This window comes from Pempheris klunzingeri, chromosome 9 (assembly GCF_042242105.1).
Source record: "Pempheris klunzingeri isolate RE-2024b chromosome 9, fPemKlu1.hap1, whole genome shotgun sequence".
NCBI classification, from domain to species: Eukaryota; Metazoa; Chordata; class Actinopteri; order Acropomatiformes; family Pempheridae; genus Pempheris; species Pempheris klunzingeri.
In genome coordinates, this window is record NC_092020.1 from 14,108,989 (window position 1) to 14,130,630 (window position 21,642).

Below are 21,642 nucleotides of genomic sequence, written 5' to 3' on the forward strand. Positions count from 1 at the left end.
CACGGATACTCACTGTTCCTTTTTTAATGTCCAGTTAAGCAAGGTTAATGAGTTACCCCATGCCAATCGAGCAATTTGGTCACCTGTGACTACTATTACGGACAAATAAATAATGAGAATTAGTCTGACCCAAATGAAATGTAGGCCTATCCATGTCAGCTTAATCTCTGTGCGTCATCTGCCTATACATTAACCATAAACTGAAGGTCTTGAGGCTACCTGTCAGGATTGTCTCTAACAGTCCTGATCTGTAATTAGATATTATTGCAGGCTGATCAACATGCAGTAACACAAGCCTTCACTTCTACATTACTGCTCTGCTGCCACTCCTTCTGTCATTCATCCCTGTCTTTGAACGGTTTCAGTGAGGCTGAAGGTGAAAGATAAGTCTGAGATGTTAGAAGTTCCTCTAAAAGTTTCCTGTCTTTTCACACTTTTTCTCTGTGAAAATTCAGTTATTTATTCCACTTCTCATCTCTTTTCTCATCTTGATCATTCATCCTTCTTTCCTCTCCCGCATGACTGATCCGTTCCCAAAATACAACCCCTATTTTTAACTCTCAGTGCATGTAACTTAGCTTTTCTGTAATGGATCTCTTTTCTGCCACCGCTCAAGAATTTGCCTCTCCCCTCCATCAATAATCGATGAGGAGAGGGACGGCGAGAGGGGCTGAGGAGAGACAGATAGGCTGAGGAACTGAAAGACGGGTTTGAAATGATTAATGGAAACCTCATTAGGAGAGAGAGAAGTCAAGCTATACATTATACCCCTAGTCTGGAGAGCTATACACTATCACGGTCTGTTTCAGTTTGAATGAGAAATGTTTAATGAGAGTTAACAGGAGATGCAGAGAGAGAAAGCAGGAGATGCAGAGATAGAGGGAGATTTCAGGGGAGGCAGTTAAGGGCAAAATAGGGGGAAAAGTGAGACGCTTTATCTGCTTAAAGCTGCCAAACACCTGCCAGTGTCCTCGTTTTCAACTGGAGGAGGGAGAGGAGGGACACCAAATTGATGGGACGTTTTATTTATAGAAACCTGCAGCTTTTAGTGGAATTAGTTGCTTTAGATAAAAACTACAAAGCTATACGGCTCTTTTAGAGAGCTTGAAAGCGCAATAATATGTTTACACGCTTGTGTGAACATTCATGTCTAAAAATAAAAGTCAGTGGTGACACGATCACCTGTGTGTGCTCAGCCATGCTTGCTGGACAGGATTATGTATGCAGGACAACGGTGAGGTGATGTGTTATAGCTAAACAAAAGTCTCTCATCATCACATACTGTAGCTTCCGAATTTGTTGTACCCCTCCCTCTCTTTCTATCTCTCTGTGTCACTTAATGGATAGCTGACCTGGGCACCTCCAAAAGAATCCAATTTGTATTACAACAAAGGCCTCAAATATGACAGGAGGAGGACAGGGGATTGAGGCCGGATAGATTGAGAGAGAAAGGAAGCATGGAGAGCAACGAGGATTATTGAAAGGGGGAAATGATGGTGACAAGAAAGAGGCAAGGATGAGCGGGGAGAAAAAAAAAGTAAAAACAGGGACAAAAAAAGATGAGTAAAAGAGGCCAGAAATACATGACAGAAAAACACAAGATTTTGACTGAAAGCTGGAGGAGCAAAAGCACATTTCATTGGGGATACACTGAAGGGTGGCTGCGACAAAGCGCCCAGGCAACAGGAGGAGTGTTTACCTGTGATGAAGGGGAAAAGGTGGAGGAAAGCGAGGAAGAGAAAGAGAGAGAGAGGTCGATGTGTCACAGGAAGATAGCGTGAGAGAGGTAAAGTTAAGGAGGTATAGAGTGTCACCTAAAGAACCAAGAGATAGCGAGCGGGGGCAGAGGTGCAGGAACTCAATCCCAGAGTCAAGACAGCAGTTGATAAAACCTCCTCACCTGCACACACCAAGAGAGAGATATGGACAGTAGCACAGTGCAACACTGAAGAAAACACCTGGAGGAAATACTAGGACAGAGGAAGAAGAATTTGAATTATTATTTTTCTCTGGAAAACCTTCATTCACACTTCCTTTTTTTTTGGAACAAAGAAAAAATTTGCACTGTATCGACGGACCTGGATTTTTAAGCATTTTTTAAAAAGTGACACATCTTATGATCTCTATAGCTGACTTTTCTGGGGAATTTTACACATACAGCATAAAATAAAAAAAGAAAAACAGAAAAAAAACAACGGCTACCGCAGACGAGAGGAGAGCAGGGAAGAGGCAAAAGAGAGGGTGAGGGAGGGGGAGGGTGAGCGAGGGAGAGAGAGTGTGTGTGTGAGCCTCTGAAGCCGAGATGTTCATGATCATTCGAGAGACGTCCGCAGGAGGAGGCGGTGCTGGAGCGATGAGCGCGCCACAGGAGAGGAGTGCAAAACAGGTGTGTGAATATATGTCTGTATATATATATAAATGTGTGTATATATATATATATATGTGTGTGTGCATATGTTTTGTGTGTGTATACTCTCATACATATACATATAGATACATCATGTGTGTTCAAAGTATTTATATCTCTGTGCATATATGCAACTGTGTGCATACACAGATACATTTAAGTTCATTTAATTTTTTGCTTGAATTTTTGTGATTGTGTTTTGCTAAACTCAATTCCAAGATATGGAAACTTTGAGATAATTCTAAACCTGTACTGAAGTGTAATTGGAGTAAGTGATGAATCATTGCTATCTCCGTGTGGCTCCATATTTGCTTTCAGATGAACTAAATTACTGTAAATGCATCTTTATTGGCTGAAAAACCCTCTCAAAAGCAGTTTAATTATCTAAAGTTTTATTATGCAAAGCTAAAAACAAAGTTGTATTTCATGAGAAGTTGATATGTTGATGAAACATGATTAGAATTACAAAGGCTTTATTTACCCGTGAAATGTTTTTTGCAGTTTCATGTGTAAATAAAGTAAGTAAATTTGTCTGGATAGCACCTTTCTAGATCAGGGTTTGGGGTGCTGATATCAAGATGTCACAATATTTTGCATCTATGTTCACTACTAAATGCAGGTGCAGGCCGCCATCAAGAAGAAGCTGGAGAAGCAGAAGAAGCGAACTACTGAACATGGAGGAGGTGTTGGGGACGTGCAGACTGCCACACCTCAGCCTCCTCGCCATCAGAAATCCGGCCAGACCACCCTGACGGCAGCGGCCGCCGCTGAGGACAGGGAGTCGCTGGAGGACACGCTGGACGAGACGCTGGAGGAGATGATGGAGGGACCACAGAGGAGAGAGGAGAGGGAGGAGGTGGAGCCTGTCGACCTGCTGCCCATAGTGGATTCTGTGTTTGGTCAGGTAGGACCCATCACACGCATCCAATGTGTGTGCTTGACACACAATGTGTGTGTGTGTGTGTGTGTGTGTGTGTTTCATGTGCTGCTGCGTCAAGTTTTCCGGCTGATTGAATGCCTCGCCAACAGCTTGATTGAAACCCTAAGCCTCCAATTCAAATTTAAAGCCTGGCCGTCTCTCCCACAGCCATGACCTCTTTGATCCCACATGGTAAAAGGGCATAAAGCGTCAATGCAGCAGCACAAAGCGCTAACCATTTTGTCTTCTTGTTTAACCCCAAATCTTTCTGGCAATGGCAGAAGCAGCAAAGCGTGAGAGCTAAAGCTAAGGATGGCGATATAGCGTGTGCTTGAGAGGATTTAAACTCCTTTACTTTGGCAAACATTATGACAGTGTAATCCTTAACAGATACGGCCATAGTCAGCCAGAGATCTGATGAACACCCTATGCAATACTCTGCAGTATCACTTCAGTATCGCATCACATCCCATCACTCTCATGATAAGCAGGAACACACGACACGGCACGGTAGGCTTCACCATTACAGCATCTGTCACCCTGGGGTCAGACATGTGGGATCATGGTGTGAGAAAGTGGTGGGTTTTTGTTTGTGTGTGTGTATGAAAATAATCTCAAAAGAGATTACACCAAAGTTAAAGCCCCATTCACTTTCTTCCTCCCCTGCTAACCTCAACATGGCTTGTGAGTCACTCTGCATTTTTTTTTGTCTGACATGACATGAAAGAGTCCACGTCAGCAAACTCTGAAGTGACTGATGATGAGTGTGGCTGAGGTTAGAAACATGAAATCAATATAAAAAGATAAAAATGTGATGTCAGTGGTGATGCAAGTGATCCAAAATAAGAGACAACGGCTGAGTGAGTGGGAGGGAGCACCATGTGGGCAAAGTCTGAGGAGAGGAGAAGATTTCACTTTCCCTCATTTCACTGTAGGGATGCTTGTGGTCCCTGAATCTCACTTGGTCAACCAATGCATCATGGGATGAAACATGCGTGTAACAGGCAGTGAGCATGTGGTGTCCCTGAGACCTTCAGCCCCCACATACTGAACCAGAATCAAGCAGGGCTGGAAAAAGCTAACGCAAACTCATCATCATCTTAAAGTGATATTTCATAAAAACAAGCTCACATTTTTTTACATAAAAAAACAAAAAACCCACTTTGACGGCTTTGACGAAGTTTAAATGACGCTTTGACACAGCAATGGTAAACATTTGGGATTTTTGGGTACATTTTGTCTCAGGTTCTTTGTAATTATTTGTAGTATTTTGTACATTTTAACAAAATTAGGTTATTGACTTCTGAATTGTAATCCTTCTATACTTCAACATATATAATTGTAGCTTATTCTGCATTTATGATACTCTGAGCGTTTTTATATGTGCTTATTTATATGATAATGAAATGAAGATGAACTTACAAAAAAGCATTTTGGGGGCTCGTCTGCAGGGCTGAAAAGTACATTTCCTCAAGCACTATGCTGTTGCTCACATTCACACCAACGGGCAATTTAGAGTCACCAGCAAACCCAACCTATATGTCTTTGGACTGTGGGAGGAATCGGGAGAAAACATATACTCATACTCATATTACTCATATATACTCATATTTCACTAAATTTCACAGGGAGATATTTTTTCTACACTACATTTACTTGACAACCATACTCTTTACTTTCAAGTTTAATATTGTAAATCCAAAATGTATATGATCGAATGTTATTGATTAAATTATATAGCAACATTAAAATGCCTCTCACACATTCATGCATTTGTACTGATAATCTGATAATCAGATCATGTTGTATCCATTTAAAATTTTAATACCTCTGTACTTTTACCCGAGTAAGAGTTGAGTGCAGGTCTTTAACTTGTAATGGTGTATTTATACATTGCTGGATTTCGTCTTTTGCTTGAGTAAACAATCCAAGTACGTCTTCTACATCTGCCGCCCCCCACGCTCTGTCTACCTTGTCTCTTCTTGTCTTTCTCTGACTGACAGCTCTCATTACTGGAAACCAGCTGATGAACATCTGACACCAGATCAGTACATGATATGTACTATACAGGTTTACCTGCTGCCACACACACACACACACACACACACACGCATCTAAGTTCATGAGAAAGGCATAAGAGTCAGCTGAGTCCAAAACAAAGAACAGAGTCACATTACCTGAGTACTGCACACTCACACACACACACACACACACACACACTAAAATTAACCCTCAGATGCTAGAATGTCATTCAATGCTGATACCTCTAGACAAGCAGTTGAAAAGTAATCAAAACAGAAACCCAGTAAGATAAATAAGCCTGAGTGTGTGTGTGTGTGTGCATGAAAACACACACATACACAAACATGGACCAACAGCATCTCATCTGCGTGATTAATTGAAAGCACCAGTAAGGGAGAATCAGCCTGGTAATTAATCAGGCTTAATGGTATTGGTTGTGTCTTGGGTTATTCATGCCGGTGTCAGTTTTGTTGAACACGTAAACATCAAAGTGAATCATGAAGAAACTCAAGGAAAGATGAAGTTAGTTTGGTTGATAAAGTTGTGTGGTGGAGAGTTGATTTAACTAATTGGTTTCATACTAATAGAAATGCTGTATATTGTATATTGTAGTGTATTGTATATTGTGGTATATTATGTAACGATATGATTAACTTTTGTTGTTTTTAGTTGGACTAAAGTTGGTTCAGATGTTGAAAGATTTTCGTCTTTGGCGTTCGGTGATAACAATGAGACTATGCATGAAGCATGTGTTAATTATGAGAGAAAAATGGATGTAAATGAGGTTACTGTTCCACAATGATGGTTTGGATTTGAAATTTTTCCCACCTTAAATCCTCAGGTAAAAACACATATATGTCAAAAAAAGACATCTGCTGATTTTCAGACTCCTCTGGTCTGACCTGATGAGTTTCTTTATACTTCAGATGTCACCTTTTACATTCAGATGTGGAGACCTCTGTTACATAAGACGGTGTTGCTGTTTCACACACAATGAATAATTCCACAAGCACGGACACAGCTCACAGGAAGAATTATTCACCTAATGCACGTAATCAAACTTTTGCTGAGTATTTGCCTGCAGGTTTTCCAAATCAGACTTTTCTGGAGGGGTTTGTTTGCATAGGGTCACTGCTCACATTGTTTCTGCTCTTTTTGTTTTCTTATATGTGTAACTGTGTCCATGTACTGGTCCTCCTAGAGATCACTGTCGAATTAAGAAAAGTTTGCTTCCAACAAATCAACATCTAAAAGACCCTCTGAGAGAGTGTGTGGGTCTGTCTTATTGACAGAAAACAGACTTATTGGCAGGTATATTATAGCCTGCTCAGATCTAATTTTGATCTCTTCTGTGAGGATAATTTGAATGATACTGTCGCCTTATCACACCCACCAACAGCATTCGTATCTGTCACTTTTTTAAGTCCAAACAATCTGTTTATACTTAAGAACTTTTTCGGGGCAAAGATTTCATTTACAGTGGCCGATCTTAAGCTGCACATTACTGACTTGCTTAATCTGCTAGAAATAGCAGTTGTATTATTACTGTGTGAGGTCTCCGCTGCAGCAGCTGTCAGATGTAACTTATTAGATCTGTCCTAAAGTGGCCTCTAGTGGTGATGGCTGATTATTGCAACAATTGACCAGGCAGAAAGATCATGTTTGATTTTTTGAAGGTTCTTTGACGTTATAATCCTTCAACGTTTCTGTGAAATACAGATCAGGCCTCTCCTCCTGTCTTATGTGTTTTTAATTTATGTGTTTCTGATCAGACCTTTTGTCAGAACTGTGCTGATTGACATCTCTATCATTCTCCTTTTAGGTTTTTTGCACACATTTTTCCTCATATGTATGTATGTGTATATTTACATATATTATATTTGTTAGTATGTGTGTGCCACCGTCGAATTCTAACAAGGTCTGATCAGTAGGTAAAAACAGCTGTGTACGTGTGCAAGACTTTAATTCGCAACAATAAAGACAATTTATACATTAAGAGGTATTTAAAATCACTAAAGTGGCTATAATCATAATTACAGTGTAAAAACAATATGAATTTTGTGTCATTGTTTCATTAGGGAAAAGCTGGTGAACTTACTTAAGCAGCAAAGGAGCCAGATATTTGGTGGAGTTGGCAGAGACCAAAAACAGAGCTAAAAGAGTTTGAATACATCACTTACATTCTCCAGGAAGCCAGACGCTTTACTCCAAATGAACGATAATGGTGCTCAGTAACAGAACAGGCAACTGTTTGCCAACAAATTCACAATTTCAACTCAACTCCAAGAGGCCGAAAGAGAGACAATGTTTTGATGAGAGAAACACTTTGATCTTTTGAATCAAATTAGTTTCCCTGTGAGCATTCCACCTGTTAGCAGACACTTTTGGAGACATTCATGGCCGAAATTTGAGAACTAATGGGTAAAATTACACTTGCGCGCACACACACACACACACACACACACACACACACACACAGCTGTGCTCTCCACTGTAGTAAGCAGCATGCCAAATCTGCTTTTGAAGAGATTTGTTGACAGATGCTTTGTACACCCTCAGCTGACCACTTAACATTGCACTCAGAGCCTCAACTTCTGATATTAATGTTGTCATCATTTTAGAAACTTGGCCAAACCAATTCTGGGATGTAAGAGGTCAAGTTCAATGACAGCTCAAACCACCGCGGACTTTGAGCCCTCACATCCTGCCAAGTGTGACCTGAGATGACACAAGTAACAGATACTGTGGGTCTCATAAGCCGTCACTGGCTGAAGCGTCACATCTTAGTCGTACCATGAGTTTGCATTAGTTTAAAGGTTTAGCACGACTGGAACTGTGAAACATTTTAACACAATCCTTCATAGAAAACACTTAAAAAACATAATTCAGGGATCAATCTTCAAAATGTTAAAGGAAACGTTTTTACTGAGACAACCATGCATTTCACAGTTGATTTTACAATAAGTTGATTTTAAAACATTTCTCATTCAGTGTAGCATTTGATATCCCAATTAATCACAGTAATGATAATCTATCCCCTGTGTTCTGGTTAAAAAAACAAAATCATAATGAAAAACAAAGTTTTTCTAATTTTCCACAAACTCCAATATTTACAGTATATTTTCAGTCTTTGATTTAGTCTAATTATACATATATGCAGTTGAGGCCAATTTCTCCCTCTTTTGGTTTCCCTTTAGTGTGTCCCTGTCTCTATTTTCTTTCATCACCCCATCTTCCCCCATAATCTCAAATGGAAGGGATTAATCTCCCTCCATTTATGCCCTCTTAATTCTCCCTCTAAAACTCTTCATGCCGTAGATGAAGTCATTTCAGTCAACAAGTGAACGAGAGAGCAGGGGAGAGGGGAGGACAGAGAGAGAGAGAGAGAGAGAGAGAGCAACTGAAAAGGAAAGAGGAGGACAGAGAGCGAGAGAGCGGGATTTAAAGCGTTGGTCAGAGGAAGTGATGCTGCTGCTGCGAAGAGACATGCGAGTGGGTTGCTCTCAGTAGAGAGCTCAGTTTAGTGGGGTTAGTTTGGCTTTTGGTGATTTTGTTTAACTCTGGATCAGATAGAGATGGGCAGAGTCATTCATTGATTGCTCATGAATGGACTAGAGGTTGTTTTTTAACTCTTTGGTATCAGATTTGATGATTGATAACCAGCATGGGACACCCAGAGAGGTCAGAGCTTGATGCTTAACTGGACCTTTTAGAAGTCCAAAGAGAGGAGAACAGAAAGAAAAGGGGGAAGAAGAGATAAAAACAAGCACATAGGATCAAAAACGAGTGACTGACAGAGAGTAAGAAAGAAAGGGAGTTGCCAGGGAAGGCTGGGTAATGGGCAACTGCACCAAACCATCTAAAGACAAAATGAAGAAGGTAAGAGCACTTTGTCTCGTCTTTGTTAGACTCCAGCTTACTGAAGCTTGACACTTTTGCCTGCACTTGCTAAATGACACCTTTACTATTTTACATCTGTGTAAATGTATAAGTTCTGTGATTGATTAGAAAATATCTCAGCAGCTTTGAGCATGGAAGTCCACTCTTGTCATTTGGGAAAAGTAACTGTAACAAAATAATAGTAGTTCAAAAGACCACTTATAGCTTTTGGAGCTTTTCTTTGCAATTTGCCTAAATTATTTAATCATTAGCAGGTTATTGTAAAGCAGCTAATACAAAATAATGGTAGTTGCAAAAAACTCACTAAAATTCAAAATATTCATCAAGGACACAGTATATAACTTTGTACAGTACTGATGTCAATCAGTTGACCAGACAATTATTAGAATTATCAGTGGAGCCTGCAGCAGGGTGGATACGTAAGGAGGATGTTGAGGTCGAGACGGTTTTTCACAGTAAGGATAATAGCTGATGTGAGTGGATTGCCTTGAAATAATAAGCAGCTTATGTAATGCAGGCTTTCAGCCACATTCACTCTCATGTTTTCGTGACTAGAAAACAGTCGGTCTTAGCCTTGTCTTGTTCCTTGACAGATAATATTATGTTTTATGTGTGAGGACATCAGTAATAAAGACAGTGTATGACTGTGGTGGACTAATGGCCTGGTCTGCCTCCAAAGGGGGTAGTGGATGGTAGGGTGGGGGTGGTGGGCCTGCAGGGCCTGCAGGGCCAACAGGGCCTGCAGCCAGAGGAGGAGGAGGAAGAGGAGGAGGAGGAGGAGGAGGAGAAGGAGGATCAGGATGTGGAGGAAAAGCCGTTCAGCAATCCCTTCGGTGCGCTGGTGAAGAACTGCAACATGCTGCACAACATCGTGGGGCCGGCCTGCATCTTCCTTAAAGAGGGCTTTTTACAGACCCTCGTATGTAACAGAACACAAAGTGTGCACAATGTGTCCTCACACATTCCCCGGTGCAACTTTTGTCCACTTGTGCCGATTCATTTTCATCCCCGCATCGTGGCTGACACCCCTGCTCTCCACCACACCAGCTGTGCCATCCCATCACTGGTCCGGGTCAGATGATCAAATCTGCTGGAAGCGCACATGCTCAGATGGGTCGATTATTCAGTTCCATGCCAAATTATTGACTGGCTTTGTGGAGCTCACGCACAGTGATGTGGAGGTCCAGGCTCAATTTCCAACCAGGCAAAATGGGCGATTGTCTCCAGAAAAGGCTCATTTCTCAATGCTTGGTAATTAACTTGTTCTAATTTGATTAATCGTAGTATTTTAATAATACTATATGCACTACAAAAGCACAATGTAAATTGAAACAACAGGGCTTTTAGGTCGCTCTTGCATTTTTTTTTACCCCCTCTTGAGGCCCTGCTTTGTAGATAGTTCCTCTGTCAACACCTAATTTGAGTACCTATACTGTTTCTTTTGACTTTACACATAGAAAGGGGAGTTTCCTTCCTGTGTCACGGCACAGTAATGACTTACTCAATGCATTACTCAAGTAATGATATGTTGTTAAGTGTAAGGGAATGAAATAACACTAAACTTTCTTGCTTTACCAGTCATAGAAGGAAGAATAGAAAGGCTACTGGCCTCATCTGAACCCTGAAACAAGAGTGTGACTTTGCTCCCACATTAAAGGAGGAGTGCAACACCCTGAGCATGATGGGATTTTTCATCATGGCAAATCACACTTCTTTTCTGTTTGTATTAATATGAAACTTACAAAAATTAATGCCAGATATTTTATTAGTGTGTCCCATTGTAAAGTCTGTTGTTGTCAAATCCACTTATATTGCAATTTGGTTTGAACTTGAAGTATTTTAGTTTATTATGTAAGAAAGAAAAGGGGCTGAGGACTAATGAAGTAAATAAAATGATCTCAGAGGATTCATCCCATATTCTTTTCTGCTACTGAACTTCCATTATGTGTGGAATGTGCGCTCCTATATGAGTGGGCTTGCATGTGAGCTTAAGTGCTAAAGTGCAAGAATCGTATATGGACATAGATGTGTATGTATGTGTGTGTGAGCAGTGGACATGTGTTCAAGGGTCTCTGTACCAACTAAACCTCCCAAATCTCATAATCTCCAGATGTTTGTTGCCGGGCAACCTCCTCCAAATAATCTGGTTTCCCTTTGTGATTTATGGTAAATGAATTGTCAAATGCTGTAAACAATTTTAATCCATATACATGTAGACACGGTTTTTCATTTCGAGATGCACTGCGATTGTCTGTCTAATACAGTTCACTTCTCCGCATTTGTAAATTATGTTGAAAGACAAGATAGATTGTATTAATCCTGCATCTGGGAAATTCTCTAATATAAAATCGTTTTGAAACAATGTAAATGGACAGTTGAAATAGTCATAACATTTCATACCATCCCCACAGCTGACCCACATTAAGTCAGACTCCATTAATCATTTCTCTCATTTCCTCTGGTGTCTTGATGTTTGTGTATCATGTCTTCCCTCTTCAGTGATACTGCAGTGATGCTGCTTTATATCCGACTGTGTTTGTATCTCTGTACTACGCCAAACAAGCTCTCTAAGTTTGTTCAGCACGAGTGTGAGTGAGTTGTGTGAGTTGTGTGAGTAAGAAAAGTTTTAACTAACTAATGTAAGTCTCTACTTCCTCCAATAGGACAGAGAGCTCAGACCAGAGGAGATTGAAGGTGAGGTCATTTCTCTACAGCAAACCTCACTGTGTTTACAGCGTATCCATATGACGCCTGACTTAAGTATTAACGTGTGTTTTCTGCGTGTTTCTATCAGAGCTCCGCGAGGCGTTTGTGGAGTTTGACAGGAACAAAAAAGGCTACATCAGTCATAAAGACCTGGGGGAGTGTATGAGGACCATGGGATACATGCCAACAGAGATGGAGCTCATCGAACTGAGCCAGCAGATCTGTGAGTGCAACAACAGCCCAGAACATCTGAGAGAACACAATAGTGTAGAGCAGAACAGAATAGAATAGAAATGGAAAATTATATAAAGAAAAAACAGAAAATGTATTTTAAGAACAGATGAGAATTCTGATGAATTTCTTGTCTATTGTGATATTAAAAAAGATAGTAGAGTAAATAAATAAACAATAAACAGAGTAAAACAGAACCGAACGAGAAAGACAAGAACCAGACAGGAACAAAACAGCAGAAACGTCTTGAAAGTTGTTTAAACTTTGATAATTATTTTTCTTACAATCAGGAAAATAAAACAGAATAGCTTGTGTTTACAGCTAATGCATCTGATTACCAATAATAATCAAATAATTTGTAATCTAATAAAGATATGTGAACATCAGAAAAAAAGAAGACTATGAGAGCTGGTAATAATTACAGAGCAGGGACATTTTCTATCTGTGTGTGTGTGTGTGTGTGTGTGTGTGTGTGTGTCTGCGTGTAGGTGGAGGTAAAGTGGACTTTGAGGACTTTGTGGAGCTGATGGGACCCAAGATGCTGGCAGAGACAGCAGACATGATCGGAGTCAAAGAACTGCGAGATGCGTTCAAAGAGGTCAGGATGTTGTTGCTGTTTTTCATTACAAACTATCACAGTTGTAACTATTAACAGTAAAGATGGCTGCGTCCCACTCAGGGGAGCCAGTTCAGGGGTCTGGTAATGTGCATGCTGACTCTCCACTCTACATTGTGCTGTCTCCCATTCAAAGATTTCTTACCCAAAACTCTCGAACCAAAAGCGCCAAAAAACAATTAATCACATGTTTTGTGCACATTTAAAGAAAGAAGAGTTCTGTAACGCTGGCAAAGCCATCAATATTAATTTCTCAAGATTTACTCAGAAAAATACAGGATGTATAGTTTTGCAGAACACCACCACTTTTCATTTGTACACCTGAAAGAGTACTACAAAAGTTCTCCACCTCTAACTATAACTAAAACCTAAAACCACTGTAAGCTTTACAAGATATTTATTTAACATTTTACTTTAAAAAAAAAAAGCTTTTTATTACAACTTCTGGTGCTTTTGGCATGTCTAGAATTGTAGACTCAAGCTGTACACATTGTATACTGTAACTGTGTCAATAAAGACGTTAAAAAAAAAACTTGTATTCAAGATGGTGGTGAAGATTAGAGAAACATGGATTTATTAATGTTGTATCATGTGTAATGTTAGTGGATTATAACATCAGGTATGGAATTAGTCTGCTCTGATGCTCCGGTTCAAAACGAGACCAAACTTTTCTGATTTCAGTTTTTGAGCCGCAACAAAGGCCAAACTGTGGCCTGAACAGTGAAGGTAAGGCATGCTTTTAGCCAGGCCTTTTGCTCTGTGATTTCAGATTGAGGCGGTAGTTGATCATTTGCAGCCCCTACTGGCTGGTTAAGAGGAGTGAGAAGTCAGCATTTAAAGACAGTATAAAACAGTCAATAAAATAGGTTTTTCCAAACGTATGAATCAGGTCATTCGATATATGGAAATAAATGTGCACAAAAATATCAGGCTGATTGGCCCAGTAGTTTTAGAGATTAGCCACAGACAGACAGACACACACACACACACACACACACACACACACACACACACACACAATTTGTCTGTGCTTACGTTTCTTTGTGTTGCCGCTGGTTGATAAATGTGTCGGGGTAGGGGCATGAGTGTTTTTCAGCTTCAAAAGGGGTCAAAATTTGGGAAACTCTGCACAAAGTAACGGATCTGAAAATGTCTCACTTCAGTGCCCAGTGGTATTATAAACACACTGTGGCTGTACTGAAAGTAGCGTATTTCCTATAACATCCCAGTGGATTCAATTTGACAGTAACTAAACAAGATAAGTGATGTGACCTTCGCCTCTGTCTCTGTCTTTGTGTCCAGTTTGACTCTAATGGTGACGGTCAGATCAGTTTGAATGAGCTGCGTGAAGCCATGAAGAAGCTGATGGGAGAACAAGTGACCAACAGAGAGATCAACGAGATCCTCCGAGATGTCGACCTCAACGGGGACGGACTGGTGGACTTTGAGGGTGAGTGAAACTCTCTTTGCCTTCATGGTGTCTGTTAGGAGACCCATTCTCCTCTCTCACTGCCTTCTCTCGTCCTTTCAGAGTTTGTGCGAATGATGTCTCGCTGACCGGTCAGATGGACACAGACATTATGCAACTGCTGGATTAGGGAACAAACTACACTGCAGTGGACACTCTTCATCTGCTCTGAAAAGCATGTATCTAATATTGTATTTTTATATTAAATGAAGGAAAAAGAAAAAAAAATACAACAACAAATACAACAACAAAATACTACAACTGACATGACGTGACTTTCCACTTTCTGAACTTGAGGTGCAACACAAAGATAAAGTATTTTAACTGCTGTAAAACATATCAAAAGCTTCATAGACAACATTTATGACTTTGTGATTTTTAGACTTATTTTTATATATATCAGCATTTGTCCTTTGAGTGTAAAATCTTGTTTGTAAAACTGCAAAATTCTTTTTTTTAATTAAAGATATGTACAAAAAATTGGATGAATGGGGCAATTTGTTCTGAGAAAGTAGACTTGTGAAGGAGAGAGAGAGGTTTCAGGGCTTAAATGGGGAAGAGCATGCACTGCCTGTGCTTGAGTGAACATAGTGTGTGGGGGAAAATAAATAGGATCAACGGCTGCAAACTAGCCAAAAGGCATGAATACGCATCATATTTTCCTGATAAATATACAAACAAAAGAAACTTCAAAGTTGTGAGGGAGATTAGCTGAAAATGTTTGCTGCTTCGAGAGATCACTCGTCAGAAATCAGAGCCATTTTTAGCAGCTCCCTCTGGAATGAACTGTGGTGAGCTGAAAGCTGCCACTGGATCAACAATAAGCATCCGTAAGGTTGCAAATGTAGCTCATGGAAGCCACCTGTCCAATAAATGTGATACCAAATCCATGAGAGAGGGACACACGCTCGTCTGAGGATTTGTCCCCTAAACTGGGACACAGTTCACTCTCATCTCCGAGCAACATCGAAGCACCAGATTTTAGTACTTCCTCTATTTTTTAATCAGCATTTTCATTTTTTTTTTTTCAATCACTTCCATGTAATGTGGCCAAGTGACTCCAAACCAAAATGTATCATTAACCCAGACAAATAGGACACACCTTTATGTATTACATATGCATTTGATGTAATTTTAAGGCCTGTAGCTTCATGAATAAAATGGACATATTACATACCTGTCGAGGAGGAAGAGAGACAATTCAGATTTGAAACCTTTCAGTTCTCTCCATTTGTTGAGTGACATCAATGTGCACTGGTGTCTGGTGCTCTATCTCTGTCCCTTTTAGCTTTTTTTTCAATTCTCTTCTTTTTCTCTTTGCCCCAGTGTCAGCCATAACCACAAGATATAACTTTAAAATTAAATTTCTCTAAAGAAAAAATGTCCTACTACTTCCTTTTAACAGGCTTCTATACTAAATGTATGTAATGTAAGCAGACTTTTCTTCTTCCTTGCTATGATAAAACAAGCCTGAATAAAACACAGATTCAGCCACAGAAAAGGTGCCAGTTTTAAAGAAGTTACAGTTTACTGTAAATTAAATTAAATTAAATGTATTCAGCAGAATAATTATATTTGAAATTGCATTTCAATATATATATATATATATATATATATATATATATATATATTATTCTATACAATTTCTGTTTAATATATCTGCATGTGTTTTACATGTTTTATATATTTCTAAGATCTTAGAATAAAGTCAATACATGAATAGCATGAAAAAGTCATACTTATTCCCAGTACAAATCATTTTTATTTCAATTTAATCAATTAATTACTGCATCTCTTTAAAGATGAGGTTGACCTTGTTTCACTTTAAATGCTAATTTTTTTATGGAGTGTCTCATTTTTAATTCAAAATGGAAATGAGGCTGAATATTAACAAAAATGTAGGTGTGTTATTTTGCAAATCCTGTTAAACAATCCGGCAGGCTCCACATTAATATGACAATATGTACGTTCTCTCTTTTTCTCTATACTACATTTTTCTTTTTTTTAACAAACCATTCTGTGAGTTGTTGCTGACTATGCGAAGCTTTCCAGACCCCATTCAGCATGATCACAATATGAATGTTACTTATAACAACCACATTTTCACATTAAAACTATGAAATCAAATATGTATCAGACAAATAACACACCGATTCACAATAATTCTTGAAAACTTGGAAGTCAACGATGAAGCTTCTGAATGCAGTGAAAATTCATAAATGTCACATTTTCATCCAGATGATAATTAATAAGTGAGAACAACAACATCTTTGAAATCAATATTTTCCTTTTTATTGAAAACTTGGCCAGGATTCTGTACAGCAGAGAGGGTGTGCAAAGCACAGGGGCAAGAAGACGGGGGGCAGGGGGCTCAAGGGACTCAGTTTCCCATGGTGCATCATACCCTGAGCTGAGAATCGAGTGTGTAAAACAGCCAGAGGTGTTGTTCCCTCTTTGGTGTTTCAGAGGACTGTGGAGGGGAATGAAGTGAGGGACTAAAAAAAAAAAAAAAAAGGGGAGAAAAGGGGGGAAAGCAAAACTCAGCCCATAGGGGAGAAAGAGAAAAGTAGAGACAGAGAGGAATGGAGGGTGGTCCTTCCACTGAGGTGTTGTCTCCGATCAGGGGCAGATCTAAATCCTCACCCTTCCCCTCACTCCATTAGATCATTTACCGTTTAAGGTACTGAGGTAAGGCCTCAGACATCTCTCCCCCTTTCCCTCTTCCTCCGCCCCTCTCCCTCACTTCCGCTCTTTCTCTTTCTCTCCTTCACTGAGCCTCACTTGCTGGCCATGGTGTAGCAGCCCTGTTGGTGCCACTGCATGTCACGGATACGCCTCACGGACTGGAACTGAGGATGGCGGGCGCCATACTCGTTGAAGTGCCTGTAATCGCCCTTCTCCAGCAGGTACTGGCTGCCACGGTATCCAGGGAACTGGTATCCCACCCAGCTGTGGAGGAAAGACGAAACATGTCAAAGAAGGATCGAGTTTCCGTAAGTTTTTGGGGGATTTGAGTCCCTGTTTTTGAGCTCTATCGCTGACATTCGAGTTGATGTTTGAGCACTCACGTTCCGCAGCTGACCATGATACTGCCCACTCTGTCGGTGAAGCCATAGGAGAACATGCTGGGAACATCGTCGTCCATGATCTCCATCTTGCGGCCCTTGAACTCTCCAACCTCGTACAGGCAGATCTTGTGCTTCTCAGGGTCCTGGAGGAGAGGAAAACAGAGAGAAACAGTAGTTTAGATAAGAGTCTAAAGCAAAAGAAAAAGGTCAACTTGAGTGTATGGAATTTGAAATTGAAAGATGTGTTTTTACCATTCTGACAGGCCTGAAGGACAGCAGGTAGTCATTCTTCTGGCAGTTGCTCCAGGAGTCCCAGCGAGGATACTCTCCCTTCTCCAGGATGTACATCTCACCGCAGAAGTTCATCTGCTCAAAGCCCACGAAGCTGCAGATGACACAACATCATGAAGCATCAAGCAGAGATGAGTGGTTTAAATGTAAAAATGTGCGTTGTATCTTTTTTTAGGGGGACTTACGGTCCACACTCAACGCGCAGGGAGCGCACGCGGTCCATGCCCATCTCACACACATTCATGCACTCGTTGCTGATCTCGATCATGCGACCCTGGAAGTTCTCCTGGTCGAACACGTACATCTGGAGAGGACAGATGAGTGAGTACAACAACGGTAAGGTCCCAAAGGTCTGGGATGTGATAAACCAAACATATCTCAGTGTGGCCTGTGTGAGTTCCACCCACCTTGTAGGACATCATTCCCATCTCAGACTTCTTGCCCTGAGCGGCCTTGCCGTCAGTCTGGGAAGAAGTCTTGGACTTATCTCCACTGGACATGATTACTGAGTGGAAAAAGAAGGAAAAAAAAACACTGAGAATATATGTTTATGTAACAAATCCAACCTATTTTGACTGGATGAAATTCAAGGGTGCATTAGAGGTGGAGGTTATAAATGCAATAATATGAAAATTTATAGAAAATAATCTATATATTTCAGTGTAATCTATGTTTCTTCCTCTTGCTTTGTATCTCTGTATCACACATGCAGGTGTGTGTTTGCCTTACCTGTCTGTGTGTACGATGCCTGCGCCTCACTCAGAGTGTGTGTGGCTCGGAGTGCGCCTCTCCTTTTTATACGCTGGCGCCCACAGGAGAGGGATTATGGGCAGAGAAACAAACCTGCTGAGGTCAGAGAGGCGAGACAAAAGAACCCCCACATCATCAGAGAGGGACGGACAGAGGGGATGGACGGAGCTGGAGAACAGGCGGACGACCACTTACTTATAGAACTGACATGAACTTTTAGAAGTAAATAATGTACCATAAATCATAATAATTTTGTCCTATATTTCATATACTTTTCTATTCTGCCACCTTACCAACTCATGTATTCAAAGCATAAACCAGGCTTGGTTGCACTGAGTCAGATGAATGATTTGTGGCTACAGGACTGTGTGGCTTCAAACCTCTGGCTTTCACATGTGGTGGATTAAGTTGATGTAATTTAATAGAAGTGTTCCAGGCTACATCTTTCAAGATAATGCCAGTGGGTATCATTCATGTCTGATATATAAATCTGAATAAAATGCTTCCATACTTCAGGTCTGAGGTTCCCAGACATCTCATCTGGGAGACCCTACATGAAGGCACAGACCACAGACCCACATTTGATAGGATCTTTATATCTGATTTTGGAGTTTGTTTATGTTTATGTTTATGTGATTTATAATCAGATAACTCTTTCAGCAGGGAAACTTTCATGTTGCATTCAGTGCACAAAGCTCTCGTGGGTTTTCCCGTGAAATCACTGGAAACCACTGATTTTGCAAAACCACAGGTGCTTAAAACTTTTAAGGTGAGATGTCTTTGAGTGAACATTACTAAAATTGAAACTTATTGCTCTGTAAAGTTTCCATGCATGCGTCCCCCCGCGGTGCCTCTCTGCTCCGCCGCTAATCCCCACATTCTCCACCCCGATCCCGGCCCTTTGTGCCTGGGCACGCGCTGGATTGCTGACCGCGGCCCGAACATACCGGAGAGCCTTTGTTTCACGGCACCAGTGGCACTATGAGATCTGCTGAGCTGGCCGCTGCTGGAGCGGGACAACAGCATCCAGCGGCCACGCAGCGGGACCGGGAGCGCGCCTCGCTGCTGCCGCTGTGCCAAATGGACGGTGCGCGCGGTGCCACTCCAGGCCGTGGACGCGCAATAGCAGGCGCGCTCCCCGACCGTCGGTATAAAACTGAAGCGCCAGGTTCTCTCAAAGCTCTACGCGAGGCAGGCGGTAGGCGCGTACCACTCCCAAGCTCTTCCAATAAAGTGCCAATCTAGGTAAGGCTGCATCTCTGCTTTCAACACGGCTCAGGGTCAGACAGGCAGGTGCACTCAAGCTGCTTCACACAGAAACTGAAAACCAAAAGCACTCACTGAAACACCTGAACGACAGTTAGCTGCTATCACTGTATTTCATATTTCACCTTTTTAACAAGTAAAGTAGCTGTGTTTGGCCAGACCTTCTCCTATAGATGTTGCAGTTCAGATTTTAGTTTGATGAGTTGTAGCTGTGTAGCTTTGATCTAAATCATGTTTTGAATGAAGGAAAAAAAAAGAAATACATTGTTGAAACATTGAGTCTCTGACACACTGCTCACCCCACTCCTTTTTTCCTTTTACTTCACTTCCTCCTCTCTGTCCTCACTTCCCACCTCAGGAGTAAAGATGTACAGAACTACAAGGTCCCCAATGATGCAGCCACTGGTCAACTCAGGAATGGGCATGGCTCCTTTCTTCAAGGTAAACACTCATTCATGCACAAATTATGTCAATCAAACCTGCACAGGCTGGATTTTTAAGATCTGTGCATCTCTGCTTGATACTGTAAAGGAGGATAAAGTATGCGTAACCTTTGCCCCTCCCTTGCTCTGCCTCCCCAGGTGACTGTGTTCGAGCAGGAGCACTTCCAGGGCAAGTGCCTGGAGTTCACCTCCGAGTGCTGCAACATTCAGGAGTGTGGACTGGACAACATCCGCTCCATCAGGGTGGAGAGCGGAGCGTAAGTCTGTCAGACTTTCTCTCTGGTAGAAACAAGACAAATATGAGACTGATGGAGGCCCACGCCTTCTTAACGAAACACAAAAAGTATTTTGTCTTCAAAATATGATACTGATAGTATTTAATTTTTATAGTAAGTATGAAAAACATAAATACTGAATATGGTCCACACTGTGAAATGGTCAGGATTTTATCAAACAAGATTGGATTACAAAAACAAAGGTGGACAGACAGTGAAGGGATGTTAACACCTCTCTCTCTCTCTCTCTCAACAGCTGGGTGGGTTTTGAGCACCATGACTTCCAGGGCCAGCAGTTCATCCTGGAGAGAGGAGAGTACCCCCACTGGGACGCCTACAGCGGCTCCCTCTCTTACCACGTGGAGCGCCTCATGTCTCTGCGCCCCATCTACTGCGCCGTGAGTTGCACCCTGTCTCTCAGTGCTCAGGTTTCACTCGGGTTTCTATCGCCGCACGGATCCAAAAAGTCTTTCCTTCTCCCCCGCAGTCCCACCAGAGCAGCCGCATGATCATCTTCGAGAGGGAGAACTTCATGGGCCGCAGTGTGGAGCTCTGTGACGACTACCCCTCCCTGCAGGCCATGGGCTGGATGATGCCTGAGGTTGGCTCCATGCACGTGCAGTGCGGCGCGTAAGTTACTGCAATTCTGTTGGTGTGAACAGCACTAATAGGATGCATTTTTATCGCCCCTACAAATAATTGACCATTCATTTCAATCCTGCTAATTATGTCTGTTTTGAGCTACACGTTGGGCTGTGATAAATGAGGGAGGATATTTCTATGTCTTATCCGGCTTAGTGACAAATAAACCTGTTTATCACTATAACCCCTCATTAGCATGTATTGTATGTTATAGACATACCAGCTAAATCCCCACGCGGTCACAGTTGTTACAGCAAGCTCCTAAAATAGTCCCTCTAAGCCTGTCTGCGTTCTCTGTCCATCCCACAGCTTTGTGTGCTACCAGTATCCTGGCTACAGGGGCCAGCAGTACATCATGGAGTGTGAGAGACACAGTGGAGACTACCAGCACTGGAGGAACTGGGGCTCCCACTGTCAGACCCCCCAGATCCAGTCCATCAGGCGCATCCAGCACTGAGAGGAAGACAGACTGAGACTGAGACAGCAACCCCCCTTCCCTTTACCCATCACCCCTTCCTCTCTTTCCTTCTTTCTCTCTTCAATCCTTTCCTTCCTCTTGACGTGAGCCGCAACAGCCGCCCCGACCTAACTCAACACCACTACTGATTTACAGCCGCTGCCAGAGTGTGATAAGAGAC

General features: G+C 41.5%; 3 protein-coding genes across 3 annotated transcripts; 2 read left to right on the top strand and 1 right to left on the bottom strand.

Annotated features, from left to right (window-relative positions):
* Positions 1-385: 385 nt before the first annotated feature.
* On the top strand, positions 386-14,701 carry LOC139206941 (calcium-binding protein 2-like). The gene is made up of 7 exons (XM_070836559.1): positions 386-2,386; positions 3,027-3,311; positions 11,912-11,942; positions 12,043-12,177; positions 12,674-12,783; positions 14,104-14,251; positions 14,333-14,701. The coding sequence occupies exons 1-7, from the start codon at positions 2,303-2,305 to the stop codon at positions 14,356-14,358; spliced, it is 819 nt and encodes a 272-aa protein (XP_070692660.1). The 5' UTR covers positions 386-2,302; the 3' UTR covers positions 14,359-14,701.
* A 2,345-nt stretch (positions 14,702-17,046) lies between these two features.
* crybb1l1 (crystallin, beta B1, like 1) lies at positions 17,047-18,434 on the bottom strand. The gene is made up of 6 exons (XM_070836689.1): positions 18,358-18,434; positions 18,036-18,133; positions 17,814-17,932; positions 17,590-17,722; positions 17,338-17,480; positions 17,047-17,218 (listed from the first exon to the last, which is right to left on the bottom strand). Exons 2-6 carry the CDS (start codon positions 18,126-18,128, stop codon positions 17,047-17,049), a joined length of 660 nt encoding a protein of 219 aa, XP_070692790.1. The 5' UTR covers positions 18,129-18,133; positions 18,358-18,434.
* Positions 18,435-19,359: 925 nt separating this feature from the next.
* On the top strand, positions 19,360-21,461 carry LOC139207228 (beta-crystallin A1-like). The gene is made up of 8 exons (XM_070836883.1): positions 19,360-19,476; positions 19,508-19,611; positions 19,658-19,671; positions 20,003-20,085; positions 20,226-20,344; positions 20,619-20,760; positions 20,850-20,992; positions 21,314-21,461. Exons 1-8 carry the CDS (start codon positions 19,360-19,362, stop codon positions 21,459-21,461), a joined length of 870 nt encoding a protein of 289 aa, XP_070692984.1.
* The last annotated feature ends 181 nt before the right edge of the window (positions 21,462-21,642 follow it).